This window comes from Nannospalax galili, unplaced genomic scaffold (assembly GCF_000622305.1).
Source record: "Nannospalax galili isolate Female #2095 unplaced genomic scaffold, S.galili_v1.0 scaffold1448, whole genome shotgun sequence".
In the NCBI taxonomy this organism is placed as follows: domain Eukaryota; kingdom Metazoa; phylum Chordata; class Mammalia; order Rodentia; family Spalacidae; genus Nannospalax; species Nannospalax galili.
Genome location: NW_008358646.1, coordinates 950,210 through 969,451, shown reverse-complemented (window position 1 = coordinate 969,451; position 19,242 = coordinate 950,210). Strand labels below are relative to the sequence as shown.

The following is a 19,242-nucleotide window of genomic DNA, read 5'->3' as shown; positions in this document are numbered from 1 at the left end:
TATATATATATATGGCTAAAACTTCAATCCTACCAAGTTCTCCATTGTATGACTATACAACATTTATTTGTCCATTCCTCAATTAGTGAAGGAATGCTTGCATCTTCTGGCTATAGTAAGTGGTGCTGCTGTGAACCTCATAGATACATGAGGTTCTGAGTCGCTGCTTTGGGCATACCTACAAGTAATTCTATATTTACCTTTCTAAGGAACCGCCAAACTTTTCCACGGAGGCAATGCCATTTTATATTCTTACCAACAACATTTGAGTTTCAGTTTTTCATGTTGTCCCCAATATGTGCTATTATGTCTATAGTTGCCCAGGAGAACATGAAGCAGTGCCTCACTGCAATCTAGACTTCTGCATATTCCTGATGACTGGTGCATAGTCATTCTATTTTATATTTTTACATTCTTTGTTTGTTCATTTGTTTGAGACAGGGTCTTCCTGCAGCCCCAGCTGGCTTGGAACTCACTATGTACACCAGGCCTCACTCTGCCTCCTGAGTGCTGAGATTAAAGGCATATGCCACCATGCTTAACCATTTATTTATTTGTTGGTTTATTTATTTATTGGTCTGTTTAAGACAGAGTCTCCCTTTAGCCCCCAGCTGGCCTGGAACTCACTGGTCAGACCAGGCTGACCTTGAACTCACAGAGATCTGCCTGCCTCTGCCTTCCAAGTACTGGCACTAAAGGTGTGTGCCACTCTGCCCAGCTTTTTTTTTACATTTTTTAATACTATATTTGTATTTTGTGTAGTGGGCTATGTGGGGAGTGCATGCATGTATGTGTTTATGTTTGATGAGAGAGATTGAACATAGAACCTAAGCTACATTTGTTTGTATGTTTTTAATTTTGAGAGTTAGCCATGGCTAGACTTGAACTTGTGGTTCTCCTACTTCAGACTCCCATATAGCTGGGATTACAGGCCTGCACCTCCAGGCCTGGCCCAGGGCCCTGATTTTTTAGCTGAATTTTTGTGTATTTCATACAGAACATCTTTTTCTAAATTTATTTTTATTTTATGTGTATGCGTGTATTGCCTGCATGTAGGTAAGTGCACCTGTGTCATGCAATGCCCACGGAAGACAGAAGAGGCTGTGATCCCCTGGAACTGGAGTTACGGCAGTTGTTAGCTGCCATGTGGGTGCTGGGATTCAAACCCGGGTCTTTGCAAGAACAGTCAGTGTTCTTAACTGCTGAGTCATCTCTCCAGTCCCCTCCATACAGAGCATCTTAATCATCTTTATACCCCCTTCCCCATTGAGCCCCTCCCTCAGCCCCCGCCCCAATGGAATTCATTCTGTCACTTGTATTAAGGCCTGTCATGGCAAATGAGTGTCCCCAGTTGTCCCTCACTGCAAGTTCATCCACTGAGGTCTAGTCAGCCTATCTAGAGTCCCTCCCTTTAAGAAGATCAGCTCTTCATCACCCAAAAGTAATCAGCTGCCAATAATTCTTTGACTAAGATTAGGGTCTGCTGTTCATCTACAGTTCTGTGCTGGGTTTTTGTCTCCTTGAGTTTGCATGGGCCTTGTGCATGCTGACACCATTGCTGTAGGTTCATATAAGAGTCCCAGGACCCTGTAGGATTCTATTTCTGTATGGTCATGCAACCTTCTCCCTGGTTTTTACAATTGTTCTGCCCCCTCTTCTGCACTGGTCCCTGAATTCTGGGTGGGTGGATTTAATATAGGAGACCTGTCCAAAGACCCACACTCTGTAAATTTAAGGTTCCATATTTTGCACATAGTAAGAAATTACATTAGTCTAGGGATGTGACAGCCTTAGGGTTTTCTCTAAGATCTCTAACCTCTCCAGCTATGTGTATTTGGCTGGGTTTACAGTACCACACCTGGGTTTCCTCCCACTGAGTGGGCTTTAAATCCAATTAGGTAGCTTTTGATTACCCCCCAAGATTAAAAGTGCCAGTACTGCACCAGTGTCATTTGAAGCTGAGGTTGGACCAGCAATTGATACGATGGATGTTCTCCCTTAGCAGCTTGCATAGTGCTCTCCAATGCTATGAGAGCTCTCCTTCAGGGGAGGTGGCTTCCAGGTCAGTTCCAGCTCCATTGCTCCAAATCCCGTGTCTGAAGTATGCCTTTTTTCAGCAATAGGGTCTTACCTTTAAGTTCTAGGAGGCAATCAAGGGCTGTGACAATAGCCTATGTAATTTTGGGAGTCTCTTGGACTACCATGGCCAGCAACTCAAGGGAAGGTTTCTCCTGTCTGGCACTGTTTCTTGTTATGTAGCCTTCAGCTATGCACACGGACTCATGTAGAGATAGTGTATGTGTAATTTTTCAGTATCAAGGCTGTATTAGTCAGGGTTCTCCAAAGAAACAGAACTGGTAAAATGAATATATATGTATAGAGATTTGTCAGCTTAGCTCACAGGATAGAGTCCGAGTAGTCCAAAAATGGCTGCACCACACTGGAGAGGCTGAGAATCCATAGTCACTCAGTCCACAAGGCTGGATGTCTCAGTAGTCCCAATCTGGCGCTGAAGGTCTGACAAATTCCAAAAGATCAGCAAGACGAACTCACTAGCGAGAAAGAAGGCAAGCAGCAAGAAGCCTGGTGTTCTCCTCTGCCTTGGCCTTTTACACCGGCTTCCATCAGAAGGTAACACCCACATTTAGGGTATATCTTCCAGCTTCAAATGATCCAATCAAGAAGATCTCTTTCATTTCAGTTAATCCCAGATCCAGTCAAGTTGACACCCAGGATTAGCCATCACAAAGGCCCTATTTTTTGAGATGTATTATAGTTGTTTCATGATTAGAACAGAATGCTTAAAAACATGCATGGTACAGAAGGAGTAGCAAAAGAGGGATGGAGGGAATAAACTAACTAGGTTCAACTTGATATGTATAAAATGAGTTAGCAAAGCCAGACACAGTGGCATACACCTGTACTCTCAGCTACTTGGGATGATGAGGCAGGAGGATATTTGATTCCAGGAGTTTAAGAACAGCCTGGGTAGCACAGTGAGACCACATTTTAAAAACATGATAAAATGGGCCCAGTATGATGGCTCACACCTTTAATCCCAGCATTAAGGGGGTAGGTATATCTCTGAGTTTGAGGTCAGTCTGGTCTGCATAGCAACTTTCAGGCCAGCCAGGGCTACAGGGAAACCATGTTTGGGGGCGGGGGGAGGTGTTTGGGGGAATGTGGATGTGGATGGGTGGGTACAACAAAATGGAAATGGCCTAGCACCTGTCTGAGTATGATAGGCTGGGCACTGTGGTTAGGCTTCTTCCGCATCCTCTGCTCAGAATACCCATGGAAATTCTGTCCTGTCTCTCCCCCATTGCAGGTATCAGTCCCTCAACCTGACCCATGTTCCTGAACACAGTGCACCCATCTATGAGTTCCGGTGACAGCAGTTCAGAGCAGCAGCCAAATAAAACTGAACTTGGCAACAAAGAGCTTTGCCAAGGAAATTGTGTACCTGCCAGAACCAGGAGAGGTGTGTTCCTGTTTCTTCACGAGCAGACTTCATCAGAAAGCATGAATGCTAACCTACAGGATCCAAGGACCATGGCCGACCTGCAGGCAGGCAGAGGGAGCTGTCCACATCCCACCCTCCTCCCTCTCTGTGGCATTGTGGTCACCATGTAATTCTGAGCAAACTTAAATGCACTTTCCTTCCTGCACAGCTAATTTCTGCATCACTGAAATACCAGCTTTCCTCCACCTGCCTCCAGCCGAGTGGAAGGTCAGCTCCTGGGTCATCTCAGCCTTGGTGCTCAGTGGTCCCCACCCAGGCCCTGTCTCTTCCCCAGTTGCTTGTCTGGTAGCCCAAGGAAAGGTAGAGCCTAGCATCTTTGTGCCCCAGAACTCTATGTGAGGAGTTGGCTGGCCCTGGCATCTACTACCAATGAAATGAGGTGGGGATCTTAGTGGGCCTCATTGATGTGGTTCCAGTTTGGATGCTTTATGGGGCCAGCAGTACTGCTGAGCCCTGTACTTTTAACAATGCAAAGCTAGCACATGGCTGTCAGGTTCCCTGGGCCTACTGTTGGGGATCACTAAATTTAAGGCTTCCAGATCCCTGGTAGGAACAGATCCCAAACTGCTTTCTCAGTACAATTTGCTCCAAACTTCTGAACTTGAGGGCAATACTAAAATATAAGAGTTTTTTATTACAAAATTATTATTTTTATGGTCCCTTTAACAAGGACCCTGTGGCAAATGCACAATTATTCTGGATTACATTTTATCGTTTTCATATTGAAAACAGCAAATGTTGACTTAGTGATTTTTATATCTATGTCTAAATGTATATTTAATCAACCAGCAGTTTTAAAATAAGTCATCCTGGTACAAAAGTTTTGCAGCATTGCATAAATTATAGTACTAAACACAAGAACTGTTCTGGGGCCAGTTGAGCATTTGTGCCCCTTCCTTTCGCTACTCAAAACATCAGTGTATCATGACAACTTTTTCCAAAGGCAGAAGGGGTCTTCATTCCCCAGAAACACTTATTGAAATGTTGGGATGGGGGGGGGCAGGAAAGATGAATGGGCTCAAATAATTCGAGGCTTGTGTGCCAAAGTGGGGAGGTGGGAGGTGTTTGGTTTGGTTTGGTTTTTCTAAATGTTTGAAAAGCTTGATAGGTTGGCATCAGTTGTAGTCTACAAATATTAGGGTTTGGGGGAATTCTAGTAGTTTACAAGACTATTCTGAATACAAGAGGAAAAAGCTTTAAAAAAAATAATAAAACAGCATCAGGGCTGGGGGTGCAGCTGATAGAGCACTTACCTGTCACATGTGAGGCCCTGGGTTCCATTCCCAGCACTGGAACAAAGAAACACCAAGGGGTTGCAGCTTGCATGTCCATGGCAGTGACTTTCCTTGTACTGTACTGTACTGTACTGTACTGTACTGTACTGTACTGTACTGTACTGTACTGTACTATGTTACTGATGTAACAGAATGTTGCAAATATACTGAATGTTAGGGGAAGCCTTAAAGGAGCAGGAGTAGGGGAAGTAACCAGCAGGCACTTGCTATTTGAAGTCCCAAGACTGTGAGCCAGGGAGTACAGCTCACCAGTCAGTAGGGTCAGGGCCCAGAAACCCTAAAAAAAAAAAAAAAATCCCCCAGACTTAGGTGGAAAAATAATTCACATTCATTCCTGGGGATAGTCAAGTGTTCCCTCACCCTTGAAAGGCAAGCTGAGTATGGAATGTATCTGTAGCCTTCTACTCAGAAGTTTGAGGCAGGAAGGTCTCCTGAGCCTAGGAGTTCCAGGCCAGCATGGGCAACCTACACTTCATCTCAAAAAAACAGAGAACCAAAATTCAACCAAACATCAAATGGCTGGCTCTGATCAGAGTCACCTGGCTCACACTCAAAAGACACCGCCACTTCAGTTAGGCTGAGGGACAGCATGGAAAAGTGAAGTTTGAGGGGCTGTGCTGGCTCTTCCTGCACACCCACTCTGCTGTCCTCTTCACCATGTGAGTCAGTCCTTGTGTATGTGGGGCAAGCACCACTCAGCAGTGGACATGGCCATCCTGGAGCTGGGCTGTATACATAAGTGGTGCATCAGTGGGCAGTCTCTTGTAAACTGCATAGGCCAGGTTCTGTCACAAGGACTCTTCCTTTTCTTAGATAGAAAAGTGTTCCAGTTGTACTAAGAAAAATGAGGCCTACCTGAAGGCTTGATTGATTAGAAGTCTGCCCCCCGAGCATGGGACAGGAGCAAGCATGTACCATCTTGTAATTCCTACCCAACTGACACTTTTGCTGTCCCTGAAGGACCTCTGGGGACTCATCTCCATCTGTAGCTCTTTCCTGAAATGTCTTGGTAGTTTACATGCCTCTGGTACTGAGTGCAATATCTTTGGCTGGCACTTGCATCTACCATTCAGAAATAAATGCAGACTGCAGATTTCCCACTGTGCTCAGCTCCAACAAGCCGGCCCAAGACAGTGACTGGGGGTCTGGCTATCTTACCCTTCACTCAGAAGCTCCACTTTACAGCTCCACTGCTGTGGCCAGCCTCGGCCCCCTCATACCTGATTTACCCCTCTACCCACCCATCCCTTTTAAGATTGTCTAGCATTTCAGCTGCAGTCCAAAAGTAAGCAGACAATGCCTAATACTAAGTAGGAAGTCAGTCTGTGTGCTGGTTCTGTTAGCAGTGTTGAAATCACAGACCCCAGGGGGAACAAAGGGGTTTCTCAATATCTTTTGCTTTCAGAAGCAGGGAATTTATATCCTCTTTAAGGCCTTGAATGGATTTTTTTTTCCTCATAGTCACTGATAAGCTAATTTTTAAAAAGAAATGCCATTAAGTATGTTACATTGTGGTTTAAAATTACTAACGCGTTCTGGGAAAGAAAAATACTTGATTTTGAATCTTAAATGTTTTTTAAAAATTAGATTTGAATGGGTGTAAAGTATGAATATTTTGTTTCTTTATGGAAGACCTGTGGAAGGGTTTGAAGATTTGCAATGGGAGAAGTATTTTGCAGAGCTATCAATGTCCAAATAATTTTTAAAAAATAATAAAGGTATTTAAGCAACATGTGTCCAGTTTCTAAGTCCAAGCAGTCCCTTTAGTAGAAACCAGTTCACTTGTGACCCTGTAGCTACAGAGCTGGGCCAGGCAGGCCAGAAACCTCTGCGGGCCACTATCAGGAGCACACTATACCAGAAACAGATGAACATATTTACATCTTTCCAGAGTTTCAGAATTTATTGAATAACAACAAATTCACAAATTTTAGCAGTTTCAATGACAGCAGTTTGTCATAAAGTCCACCTATCTTGGTAATCCTGCCAAAGCAAAAGGAGTTCTTCATTCCACTCTTAATTATAAACATTAACTCATAGCACACAGTAAATATATCTATATATGTATATATGGATTACAAAGTGAATACAAGTTAAAGCTGCTTGAGTTTTCTCAAGGGGTTTCAGAAGTGGGCTGAGGAAGAGTCAATGTTGGTAACAGACCAGTGCTGAGAGGGAGCCACTGGTGGGGCTGCTGGAGTCAGGCTGGAGAGCGAAGCTGCAAGATGAAGGGTCCGTAGCAGAAAATACCTCAGGTCCAGGACTAGGCAGGCAATTGAGAAGGCTGTATCAACAGTGGGGTTATGGGACCAAATTGGGGAGTCCTTGGCCCTTGCACACACCTATTATCAGACAGGTTGGTGTGGGGCTCTGCCATCTCAGTGTTAGGGTGTCCATCACTTTATGGGGTCCAGACAAGGGAGTTACACTCTTTCTTTGGTCTGCCTGATGAGTTCCTGGGCCTGGTTTCCCTGATTCCAATATACCCATATGCCCTCACATTTCTCCCCAATAAACGTAGAGGGTGGCTCCCTACCTGCTCCCAAGAGTAAGTCATTTACAGTGTGTTGGATGGGGGTGCCTGATAGATGGTGGTTTCTGGGTCCACTTGGGTTACCAAACATCCTCCCTCAAAACAGTCAAAAGCGACTTGTAAAAGAGAGTGTCCTAGCACAAGGCGCAGCCTGAAAAACCACTGTCATACAATGTGGAGTAGCTTAGAGTAGGGCATAGCATGGCAGTTTTCAGCCAGCTACTCTTTCTGTTGTCTTCACTCTATTTTGTTAGTTCTGTGCTTCCTTAGAAATGTGGAAGGGGAACTGGCAAGATGGCTCAGTGGTTAAGAGCACTTCCAAGGGACCGAGGTTTGGTTCCCAGAAACCACGTGGTGGCTAACAACCATCCATAACTCCAATTTCAGGGGATTCTTCTGAGCTCTGTAAGCATTGCATAGCACAGATGCACTTGCATACATACATGCAGGCAATACACATAAACATAAAAACAATTTAAAATATGGAAGTGTTTCCTTGGCACATCAGCACTGAGACAGCATGCAGATTGGTATGGTGCTGGGACAAGCAATGGCATCAAGCATAGCCTGCAGGCTGCTCACATCACTGAGGGAATGCCACAGCCCCAAAGCACAGGCACTTAAGTCTCCTGGAAGGTGTGTACCAGTGTCCTGAAGCTGGGCGTTGATGGCAGGCTCTGGACCTTGATTTCTATGCCATGCGTCTTAGGTTCCTAACTCACAGAACACTCAGTATGACCTCACTCTAGGCAGTGAAAAGGGACATGGCCAGAAACATTTGAGTTTCCGAGGAAGTGTTTAAAATGGTGAGGAGATTTAAATTTTAAACTGGAATGCTAAGGAAATTTATATCAATGATCAGCCTAGGCCACAAAGCAAGATCCCCATCTAAAAATGATGATATAAAAGAAGCTTGCTCTTTTTACGTGTCCTGCAGCTAGATTTCAGGTCTCTCCTTGCAGCAGCAGTATGGGAGCACACTCCAAGCTGGAGTGGCAAAAGTCATTGCAGGGCAAGCACTTAAAGTTCTTTCTGTTGTTTGACAGTATTTGTTGAAGTGCAGCTGAAACTGTAACCAAAGGTGGCATTATGCTTCCAGAAAAATCTCAAGGAAAAGTATTGCAAGCAACAGTAGTAGCTATGGGATCAGGCTCTAAAAGAAAGGGTGGAGAGATGCAACCAGTTAGTGTGAAAATTGGAGACAAAGTTTTCCCAGAATACAGAGGTACCAAAGTAGTTCTAGACAAGGGTTAATTCTTATTTAGAGATGGTGACATTCTTGGGAAGTATGTAGATTCAAATCACTGTTGAAGTGGCATCACACAAAGCTCCCTTTTCCATTGAAGTTCTAAATATTTCATCATATAAATAATTTCATGTCTCCTTTTTTAATATTTTGTTTATTATTTTATGTGTATGAGTGTAGTGCCTGCATGTAGGTAAGTGCACCTGTGTCGTGCAATCCCCAAGGAGGACAGAAGAGGCTGTTGGATCCCTTGGAACTAGAGTTATGGACAGTTGTTAGCTGCCATGTGGGTACTGGGAATTGAACCCGGGTCTTCTGCAAGAACAGTGTTCTTAACCAATTCTCCAACCCCCCCCCACGATAATAAACTGATGATATCTAAACTGAAAAAAAAGTTACTGCATGCAGTGTATCATGATAGACATGGAGGTGATGAAAATGCGGCAGCTCTCTTTCCCTTAGTGTCTAATTGTGGGGGACAGTTAGCAAAATCCTCTTTGGTAGCATGTTTTTTTTTTGTTTTTTTGTTTTTTTTTTCCACCAAGTTCTCTACCATGTTGCCCAGGCTGGTCTTAAAACTGCTGGGCTTGTGATCGTCCCACTTCAACCTGCTGAGTATCTGAGACTATAGGTGTATGCACTACTGTGCCAGGAAAACTGAGTATCTCAATGTTTTTCTTTTGAGACAGGGTTTCACTATGGTATAACCATGCTGGCCTCAAACCTGCAATCTTCCTGCCTCAGTCTCAAGTGCTGGAATTACAGACATGCTCCTCCTCAAGGAGGTAGAAGCCAGCAAAGGGCAACAGATCCCTTGGAGTTGGAGTTACAGTTATGAGCTGCCTCATACGGGTGTTAGAAACCAAACTCAGGTCCTCTGGAACAGCAGTAAGTGCTTATAACCACTGAGACATCTCTCTAGCCTGTATCTCAATTCTTGGTCTTTTGAGACAGTGTCTCCCTGTAACCCCAGCTGGCCTGGAACTCACTATGTGGACCAGGCTGACCTCAGTCTCACAGAGATCCACCTGCCTCTAACTCCCGAGTGCTGGGATTAAAGGCTTGTGCCATGCCCGGCAGTATCTCAATTCTTAAATGCCCAAATTTTAACCTTTTATCTGCACTGGTTCAAGTCTTCTGTATGAACAATAGAAACAAGAGAATATGTGTGGAGTCTGCTAAGTGTGAAACCAACTGCAAGACAGGTCAAAAGGAAAATTATAAAAACTATCCCTTGGGCTCCCCTAACCAAAGCACACCTGGGAAAGAAAGTGTGGGTGTGGCCAATGAGTGAGACCCACAGCAGTGCCTGCAGCCTCCAGCCTATGTTCCATTTCCAAAGCTTCAGGAAAAAAAAAAGTTGTTTAAAGGCAGCTGGAGGGGCTGGAGAGATGGCTCAGTGGTTAAGAACACTGATTGCTCTTGCAGAGGACCTGGGTTTGATTCCCAGCACCCACATGGCTACTAAAAATTGTCCATAACTCCAGTTCCAGGGGATCTGATGCCTTCTTCTGACCTCCACCAGCAGTGCAGGACATGGGTGCACATGCAGGCAATACACTCATGCACATAAAATAAAAATAATAAAATATTAAAAAAGAAATATGCCTTTAAAAAGAAAAATGTGGCCGGGCATGGTGGTACACGCCTTTAATCCCAGCACTCGGGAGGCAGAGGCAGGCAGATCTCTGGGAGTTTGAGACCAGCCTGGTCTATACAGTGAGTTCTAGGCCAGCTCTTGTACAATAAGAGATAAGATGAGGCAGAACTATGCAAGGCAGGCGGACTCACCCCTGTCTGCAGAAACTAAGGATTTGCTTCTGCTTATTTCTGCATCTCATTTAACTTCTCCATAACAGTAACACATGGGTCTTATTCAGGGATTGTTCATGCTCCACGTGGCGAAAAAGAAAGAAAGAAAGAAAGAAAGAAAGAAAGAAAGAAAGAGAGAAAGAAGAAGGGAGGGAGGGAGGAAGAAAGAAAGAAAGAAAGAAAAAAAAATTTTTCTTCCAAAACATCTCAGATTGAAGCTCCCTTATTTGTACATAGCAGGAAAACATGCAAGGCTTTTCATTTGCAGGAAACATATGCTGAATTCAAGTTTACTTTTTGCCATTTTCCTTTCTGATTTCTTGGTTTGCTTTGTTTCTCAATGCATCATTCATCATTCTCCATCATAACCCCTGCATCTCTGGCACGATGAAGCAGAGACACTGGTCACCTAGTTATGTCCACAGCAGTCTGCACCTATAGTCCTAGCTGTTTCAGACACTAAGACAGGATCACAAGCCCACAAGTTCACAAACAGCCTGGTCAGCAACCTTGTTTCTTAAGATAAAATTCTTATGTCCAGGAGTACCTAAACACATCCAAGTATAGCCTACTGATGTTCCAAACACACTATGACTAAGGTGAAATAAACTTTGAGTGATCATGTCTCACTGAAGAAGAGAAAGGTTCTGGGGTTTGGGATGTTGGAGGATTAAGTGCGGTCTTGTGGGTGGGAGCCTCAGAATAGCACTGGGAATGCAGGGGACTAGAGAGGCTCAGTGAAGTGCTTACTGCTTATGCATGATGATGTTAGAAATAAAATCCAAAGTCCAAGGACCCCATCAATACCGCACAAAGAGCATGCAAAGTGAAAGTAACTTGGCAAGGCAGATTTTACTTGCATGATCACTCAGATCCAGGAAGTACACACAGGACCTGGAAGTTTGGGGTCTTTTATCCCTTACGCAAGAAAACTGGACTTTTGGCCCATTGGCTGGGGTCCAACCTCACAGTTGTTTCCAGGTTGGCTAGTTTAAAAGAATCCACATGAATGGAGAAGAGCTCCACTACTCTAGGTCATCAGGCTCAGGAATGCATCAGGACCTTTCCTTAAACAAAATTCTTACAGGCTGTGTGGTGAGATTAAAAGATTAGAATTCCTTGCCATAAACCAGATTCCAAGTTTTACAGAATTTGAAAGAAAAGAGTAATATCTAATGTCTCTTACAATGACCAGATTTCAGAGCCCCAGTACCCACTAAGACCAGCATGCACCTAGAATCCCAAAGCTGGGGGGTGGAGACATAAGGGTCCCTGGGACTTGCTGACTGGCGAGTCTTAGCAAGCTCCAACTTCAGTGAGAGACTTTCTCAAAAACATTAGGTGACCAGTGGGTAAAGGTGCTTGCCACCAAGCCTGAAGACCTAAATTTAATACCCAGAATCTACAAGATGGAAGAGAGCCTACCCCCGAAAGTTGTGCTCTAACCTCCACACACATGCCCCCCACATACACAACATAAATAAATAAAATGTAATTACATTTTAAAAAATAAGGCGGAGACTGATTAAGAAAGGCACCTGATGCCAACCTCTGGCCTCCACACCCACGTGCATGCACACACACAAATACAAAAGAAGGACTTCCCTTTTATCACTGGCACACAAAAATAGCACTGGGCAATGACAGCCTGGGGCCCTTGTGTGTGTGACTGCATCAGTGAAAACATCCACCTCATCTAGAACTAAAAGTGCCAGGAGGAGAAGGGACAGAACTCTTTCCACCTCGGGTCCACTTTGGAGCTCTCTTGCCTTTGGCAGGCTCTTCTGAGCACTGAACATATGCCAACTACTATACTGTGTTTGGGCTACATCAGTGACCCAGCAGATGGAGGCTCCAAGAATGCTTCTGGTCTTATGCAACACATACAGAACGATTAGCCATTATAAAGATGGTATATCACCTAAAGTGTAATGTTAAGGAAAAGCATTCAAAGCAAGACTACAGGGCAAACAAAGAATATTGGGTACCCAAACTAGAGCAGGGTGTGGATGCGATTTTTAAAGAAATGGTCAGTCAAGGCCGGGCGTGGTGGCAGATACCTTTAATTTTGGCACTCGGCAGGCAGCAGCAGGTGGATCTCTGTGAGTTCAAGGCCAGCCTGGTCTATATAGTAAGTTCCAGGCTAGCCAGGGCTACAGGGAGACCCTATCTCAAAAAGGCCAAAAATTTAAAAAAGAAATGTTCAGTCAGAGCCTCGTTAAGTAGATGTTTGAATGATCTTTGAGCAAAGACCTGGAGCAAAGAGACTGAACATTCCAGACAGGAAATCAGTGCATGCAGAGATCACAAGGAAGGAGTAAGCCTGCTGTGTTAGGATAACAGCCAGGAGACAGTGGGAGTGGGAGGTAAGGGCAGAGGTGACAATAGCATAAAGTAGATCATTTTCATGGAGGAGGGTTTGAGCATAAGATTCGATCTAAGATTAAAGAATGCTACTGACTGCTAAGTGGTGGACAGACTATATCAAGGCCAGAAGGCAGGCAAGGAGGCCCACGAGGAGGCATCTGTGGCCCCAGAGAGATGTGATGGCAACAGTGAGCCAGTAAGCAGCACTTTGCATGTCTGTGTGCTCTGAAGACAACACCCAAAGGGTTTGCTGGCACACCAAATATGCAGCACAGCAACACAGAATCAATCAAGGGTGAACCCAAAGTTCTTAGCCTGGAAACAGGAGAAGGTAGTTGCTATTGTATAAATCCCATGAGATTTTAGCTTGTGGAGGTGACAGTGGCAGCAGAGACAGACCAATGCCATAGGGAAGGTTCTTATTCTCTATGAGGAAGATGAATGCTTAACTCCCAGTGGCTCTACCTAACCTAAGTTTATTCCCCATTCACATCAAGTCCATTCAACACAAGGTGGGCCAGGACCCCATTCCATCACCCAGCCAAGGACTGGCAGATGTTCTTAGCCATCTTCAGCCTGCGCCTTCCACATTTACCCTGAACGCATATGGCATCAAGTGGGCCAGCTTCTGTAACTCAATCTGGAATGGTAGCATCACTTCTAGTTATTCATAAGGCCCGATCAACCACAAAGAGACTGAGAAATGGAACCAGCTGGGTGTCAGGTAGGAACAGGAAATAGTCTCTGAGGAGCAAAAGTCATAGCTGGTAGCTAGGGAGATTGCTCAATTGGTAAAGTGCTTGCCTTGAAAGCATGAGGATCTGAATTCAATTCCCAGAGCCCATGTTAAAAAAAGAAAAGAAGCTAGGTATCATGTTGGCACATGTTTGTAATCCCAGTGCTGGGGAGGCAGAGACAAGCAGATCCCTGGAACTCACTGGCCAGCCAGCCTAATCTACTCGACAAGCTTTAGACCATTAAGAGAAAAACCTATCACAAACAAGGTGGCTGGTGCCTGAGGACCAACACACCTGAAGTTGTTCTCTGGCCTCTATGTGCATGCATACACATGTTTATGTACACACACACACACACACACACACACACACACACACACACACACAATCATGGCTGGAACAGGCCTGCAGTAAAGAACAGTTTTAGTCTCCCAAAATCCCAGCACTCAGAAGGCAAAGGCAGGTAGATTTCTATGAGTTCGAGACCAGACTGGTTTAGGGCTACATAGTGAGACCCTGTCTCAAATAAACAAACAAAAAACACAAGCAAGAAAACAAACATAGGAGTTTTATAGAAGTGGGAAGCATTCGACTTGCAAGTGATGGCAGATGTGTGCAGTAAGGAGAAAATCTCTAGAAACATCTGGACAGGAGAAAACTGGTATCTATCTATCAGCACCCATATTCAAACCTGTGAAGCAGGAAGAGATCACCAAGGATTCAGAGGGTGACTAGAAATTAAGCTCTAAGGCTCCCAGACATTAAAAACTCATAGACAAGAGGGAAAATTGACACCAGAAGCAAATGATGAGGTGGTCAAGGTGTTGCAGAACTTTCAGGAGAATGAAGACCCTGGCTCTTCTTTTGCTGATCCTGTTGCGAGCAGCTTCCACACAAGGGTAGGAGCAAAGAGCAGTTAGTACATTTTGGAGAAAAGGGAGGAGAGAAAGCCAAACCTATGAAGATAGTTGTCTTGTGGTGTTTTGCCACTTAGGGAGAGTAAATGAAGGGATGTCCCTGGGGCCGAAGGTGGCCTAGACATGGACTCTTGGTCTTTCATTCGGGTTGGTGGTTGTTTTCTGAAAATAACACATAAAGAGGCCTTTGTTTAGTAAAATATATATTATATGGGACTGGAGATGTGGCTCCATTGGTAAAATATTTGCCTTGAATGCTCAAAGTCATGGATTCCATCTGCAGCACTGTATAACCAGGTGTGATGGTACTTGGGAGGTGGAGGCAGGAGGATCAGAAGTTCAGGGTCTTCCTCTGCTACATATTGAACTTGAGGACAGCCTGGGATACATATCTGAGGTTCTATCGCAAATACATATAAGATTTTAACCATTTTAGGTATATAATTCAATGACATTGTTATATTCACAATGTAGTGCTTATATCACACACCATCTTGTTTTAAAACTTTATTATAACCAGGCATGGTGGTGCATGCCTTTAACCCCAGAAGTCAGGAGGCAGAAGTAGGCAGATCTGTGTGAGTTCAAGGCCAGCCTGGTCTACATAGTGAGTTCCAGGCCAACTGAGTCTATAAGGAGACCCTGTCTCAAAAAGACCAAAAAAAAAAAAAAAACCCTTTATTATCATCTTGAACACAAATTTTATACTCATAAAACTCCTACTTCTGGGGCTGGAGAAATGACTCAGCAGTTAAGAGCACTGACTGCTCTTGCAGAAGACCTGGGGTTCGATTACCAGCACCCACATGGCAGCTAACGACTGTCTGTATCTCCAGTTCCAGGGGATCCAATGCCCTCTTCTGACCTCCACAGCCATTGCATGACACAGGTGCACCTACCTATATGCAGGCAATATACTCATACACATAAAATAAAATAAATAAAATATTCAATATTTATTAAATTAAATTAAATTAAATTTTAAAACCACCTACTTCTGCTGGTGCCCTGATAAGTACCATGCTACTTTCTGCCCCTGGTTTTATCTAGATAACTCATAGAAATGGTATTATTAATATTTACCTTTTGTAAATGTCTTATTTCATTCAGAATAATGTCTTCGGTGTTGTAGGAGCCATGAGTTTCCTTCTATTTGGTGGCTGAATGACACCACGTGGCATGCAAACACTATAGTCCTTGTCCATCCACCTAGTTGATGGACACTGGGTTGTTTAGATCCTTTGGCTGTTGTAAATGATGCTACTATGAACCTGGGGGTAAGATATCTTTTTAAGTTCCTGCTTCCAATACTTCAGGCAAATGCCTAGAATCATATGGTAGTCCTGTATTCATTTTCTTTTGGAGGAACCCCACACTGTTCTTTACAGCAGCTGTGCCATGTCACAGTCTCACCAGCAATGCTCAGTCCCAACTTCTCTACACCTTCACCAGTGCCCATTTGTTTCTCAGCTTGTATTTTTCACAGAAGTCACTGCAATGAGTGAGAAGTGGGCTCTCATGGTGACATCAATTTCCCTGCCCCTACTGACTGGGGATGGTGAGCAACTTCCATGTGCTATTGCGTTTTTTTATCTCTTCTTTGGAGAACTGTCTATTCAAATTCGTTGTCCATTTAAAAAATATTTTATTTATTTTTATTTTATGTGTATATTGCCTGCATGTAGGTAAGTGCACCCATGTCATGCAATGCCCGCGGAAAACAGAAGAGACTGTTGGATCCCCCGGAACTGGAGTTACGGACAGTTGTTAGCTGCCATGTGGGTGCTGGGATTTGAACCTGGATCTTCTGCAAGAACAGTCAGTGTTCTTAACCGCTGAGCCATCTCTCCAGCCTCACTGTAAGCAAAATTTGAACATCAGAGGAAAAGAAAAGAAAGTTGGGGGAAAGGGGATGTGGTGACCCATGCTTGGGCCAGGGCTCCTCAGGCCCCCACATTCTACATGGATTGCTCTAGCTCCAAAGTGCTCTATCACCTTTTGATATTTTGCAGCAACATACACATCTATTGTACCTATACTCCATTACCTTACAGAAACATCATACACCTCTACTATATTTCTTTGGGGGGTCACTGGATTTGGAGTTGACAGCCTTAGTTTCCATCTCAGCCCTATCATTCAATAACCTATGCACCTTGATTTGGAAACTTTGTGTAGTTTGCAACCTCAATTTGGAAAATGCAGATAGATTTAAAAGCCCCTATCTAGGCCAGAGCCTGGTACATAGTAAGTGCTCAGTAAATATGGGCTGAATCTGAGGTATATATAGTGAGTTCCAGACCAGCTGGGGCTACAGGGAGACCCTGTCTAAAAACAAACAAGCAAACAAAAAAAAAAGTGCTCTACAAGCAAACTATATGTCAAGTGCTCTACAATCATTTATTTATTTATTTATTTATGAGACATTATCTTGCTACATTGCCCAGGCCAGCCTAAAACTCATGCTCCTTCTGCCTCTGCTTCCTGAGTGCTTGGATTGTAGACACGCACACTTAAAATTTACAGTAAAGAAGCTGGGCATGGTGGCGCACACCTTTAATCCCAGCACTTGGGAGGAAGAGGCAGGTGGATCTTTGTGAGTTTGAGGCCAGCCTGGTCTACATGGTGAGTTCCAGGACAGCTGGGGCTACAGGGAGACTCTGTCTCAAAAAGACCAAAAAAAAAAAAAAAGAAAAAAGAAAAAAGAAAAAAGAAAAAAAAATTACAGTAAAGTAAGAAAGGTCCTGCATGTTATATATAACATTATTTTAAATGTTTTATTTATTATTATGGGGGGGCACGCACAGTGCACAGGACATTTGTTGTGTTTATATACTCTCTACTCTCTACATATTAGGAGTCAGTACTTTCCAGGGATTGAACTCGGGTCATCAGGTTTGCACACCAAATACCTTTACCCACTGAGCCATCTCACTACCCTGTAATTACATTCTTGAATCTACAATCCTGCTTTCTATATACTTGAATCTACAAGCCTGCTTTTCCCTCCTCCCCGAGTCACTGACAGTATTGAAGAGCAGAGACCACTTGCCTTATAAAATGCCTCACTTTCTATGTCTGTCCGATGTTTCTCACATCCAAACACAGGCACAAGCAGGTGACAACACCCTACCACTGGGGGAGCAAAAACAGGAAAACAAATTTGAGGCCAGACTGGTCTGCTTCGTAATTTCCAGTCCAGCTACGGGCACAGAATGAAACCCTGTCTCAAAAAACAACTTAACTCTGGCACAGTATTTTGTGGGCCCCACTCGTGTAGGAGACCTATCTGCATTACAATGCATCACCTAGGCAGTACCAGATGGTAGTCGTGAGAAGCTGTGGCATTCGGTTAAGGTGGTACAAAGGGACCCAGGCTGGCCTCGAATTCGCTGCAGCCCTCCTGCGCCGGCCTCCTGCCTAGGCTGCCAACCCTCTTTTAACACCTTTACGAAATGAGAGGCCCCAGGCTTTCTGCTCCGAGCCTTTCCTTTACAATATCAGAGTAGAGAGACTCCCAGTTCCGGATTCACCCCTGGAGATTCCCCCTTCCCATGCCAGTCGATTCCCGCAGGTCGGGTCTTAGCCGGCAGGGAAAAGTCAAGGCGGGCACTGTAGGGGTATCTGTCGGCGGGAGGAACCGATCTGCACGCCGCTTGGCCTACCCGGACGGGGAATCCTGCCGCACCGGGTGCTCCTGGAGAACGCTGTTTTCTTTGCGCTTCCTGAAGTCCGCACTTCTGCCATCAGCGTCGGACCAGAGTTCCCGGTGCTCAGCTGTAGCTGTCGGCGCGCGGATCATTGGCGAAGCTGCAACCATGGGGATCTTGGAGAAAATCTCGGAGATCGAGAAGGAGATCGCTCGGACGCAGAAGAACAAGGGTGAGGGTCGGATCGGCGGGGCCTCCCTTCCTGCTCTCCTCAGTTTTCTTGTCTGTAAAATGGAGGAGCAGCTCCCATGATGCAGCAGGAGCCTTTTCGGAGGCCACAAAGAATTGCTGGGAAAGTGCTGAGGCGAGCGGGAACGGGTCCAAGGTCCTGATGTGGTTTCAGGATCCTTCGAGAGGTCTGATCGGTGCTAGACCCGGTGACTGAGAAGAAAAATCTCAGCTCACACAATAAGCATGTGACCCAGAGAGAGGCAGGGCCTGGGCAGTTCATGCTGGGAAGAGCAAGAAAAGACTTCTCACTAGTTTAACCCGGCAGGCAGGCACCAGGTTCAAGCGACCTGTATGAGGGACTAGGGAATCCGGAAGGCCTAGGTTTGAACCCCACTTCTACCACATACTTGCTATGAAAACTTGGAAAGCCATGTCATCTTTTGGAGACTCCTCATGTTCTCATCTGCAAATGGAGATAGCCCCTTGCTGTGTGGTAACTCACATGTGCAAAGTCTTGATACAGGGTGGGTGAGCATTTAATATATTTTCAGTAAACAGCTCCAAATAGATAACACTAAGGAAGCATCAACTCTAGACTTCAAGCTGAAAGGGTTGGAGATCTGAGGAGAAAGGCTAGGAGAGAGGAGTGGTGGCCCAGAGGATGTGAGATATACTAAGCAATGTCCTTGGTGCTTTTCTAAGATAAAGGAGTTAGTACTGCTAATACTCCTATTTTTCAGATTAAGAAACTGATGCATAGGCCGGGAGTGGTGGTGCCTGCCTTTAATCCCAACACTTGGGAGGCAGAGGCAGGCAGATCTCTGTGAGTTGGAGGCCAGCTTGGTCTCCATAGCAAGTTCCAGGCCAGCTGGGACTACAGGGAGGGAGATCCTGTCTCAAAAACACTAAAGAAAGAGAGAGACAGAGAAAG

General features: G+C 44.7%; 2 protein-coding genes across 2 annotated transcripts in view; both read left to right on the top strand.

Annotated features, from left to right (window-relative positions):
- The window catches only part of Gid4 (GID complex subunit 4 homolog), a 27,007-nt gene extending 20,459 nt beyond the window's left edge, over positions 1–6,548 (top strand). The window contains 1 exon segment of the mRNA XM_008821970.3: positions 3,329–6,548. Within this exon segment, the coding sequence (XP_008820192.2) occupies positions 3,329–3,392 (64 nt within the window). The 3' untranslated portion in view covers positions 3,393–6,548.
- A 10,685-nt stretch (positions 6,549–17,233) lies between these two features.
- The window catches only part of Drg2 (developmentally regulated GTP binding protein 2), a 15,762-nt gene continuing 13,753 nt past the window's right edge, over positions 17,234–19,242 (top strand). Inside the window, exon 1 of the mRNA XM_008821969.3 lies at positions 17,234–18,312. Coding sequence (XP_008820191.2) covers positions 17,985–18,312 — 328 coding nt within the window. The 5' untranslated portion in view covers positions 17,234–17,984. The remainder of the gene's footprint in view (positions 18,313–19,242) is intronic.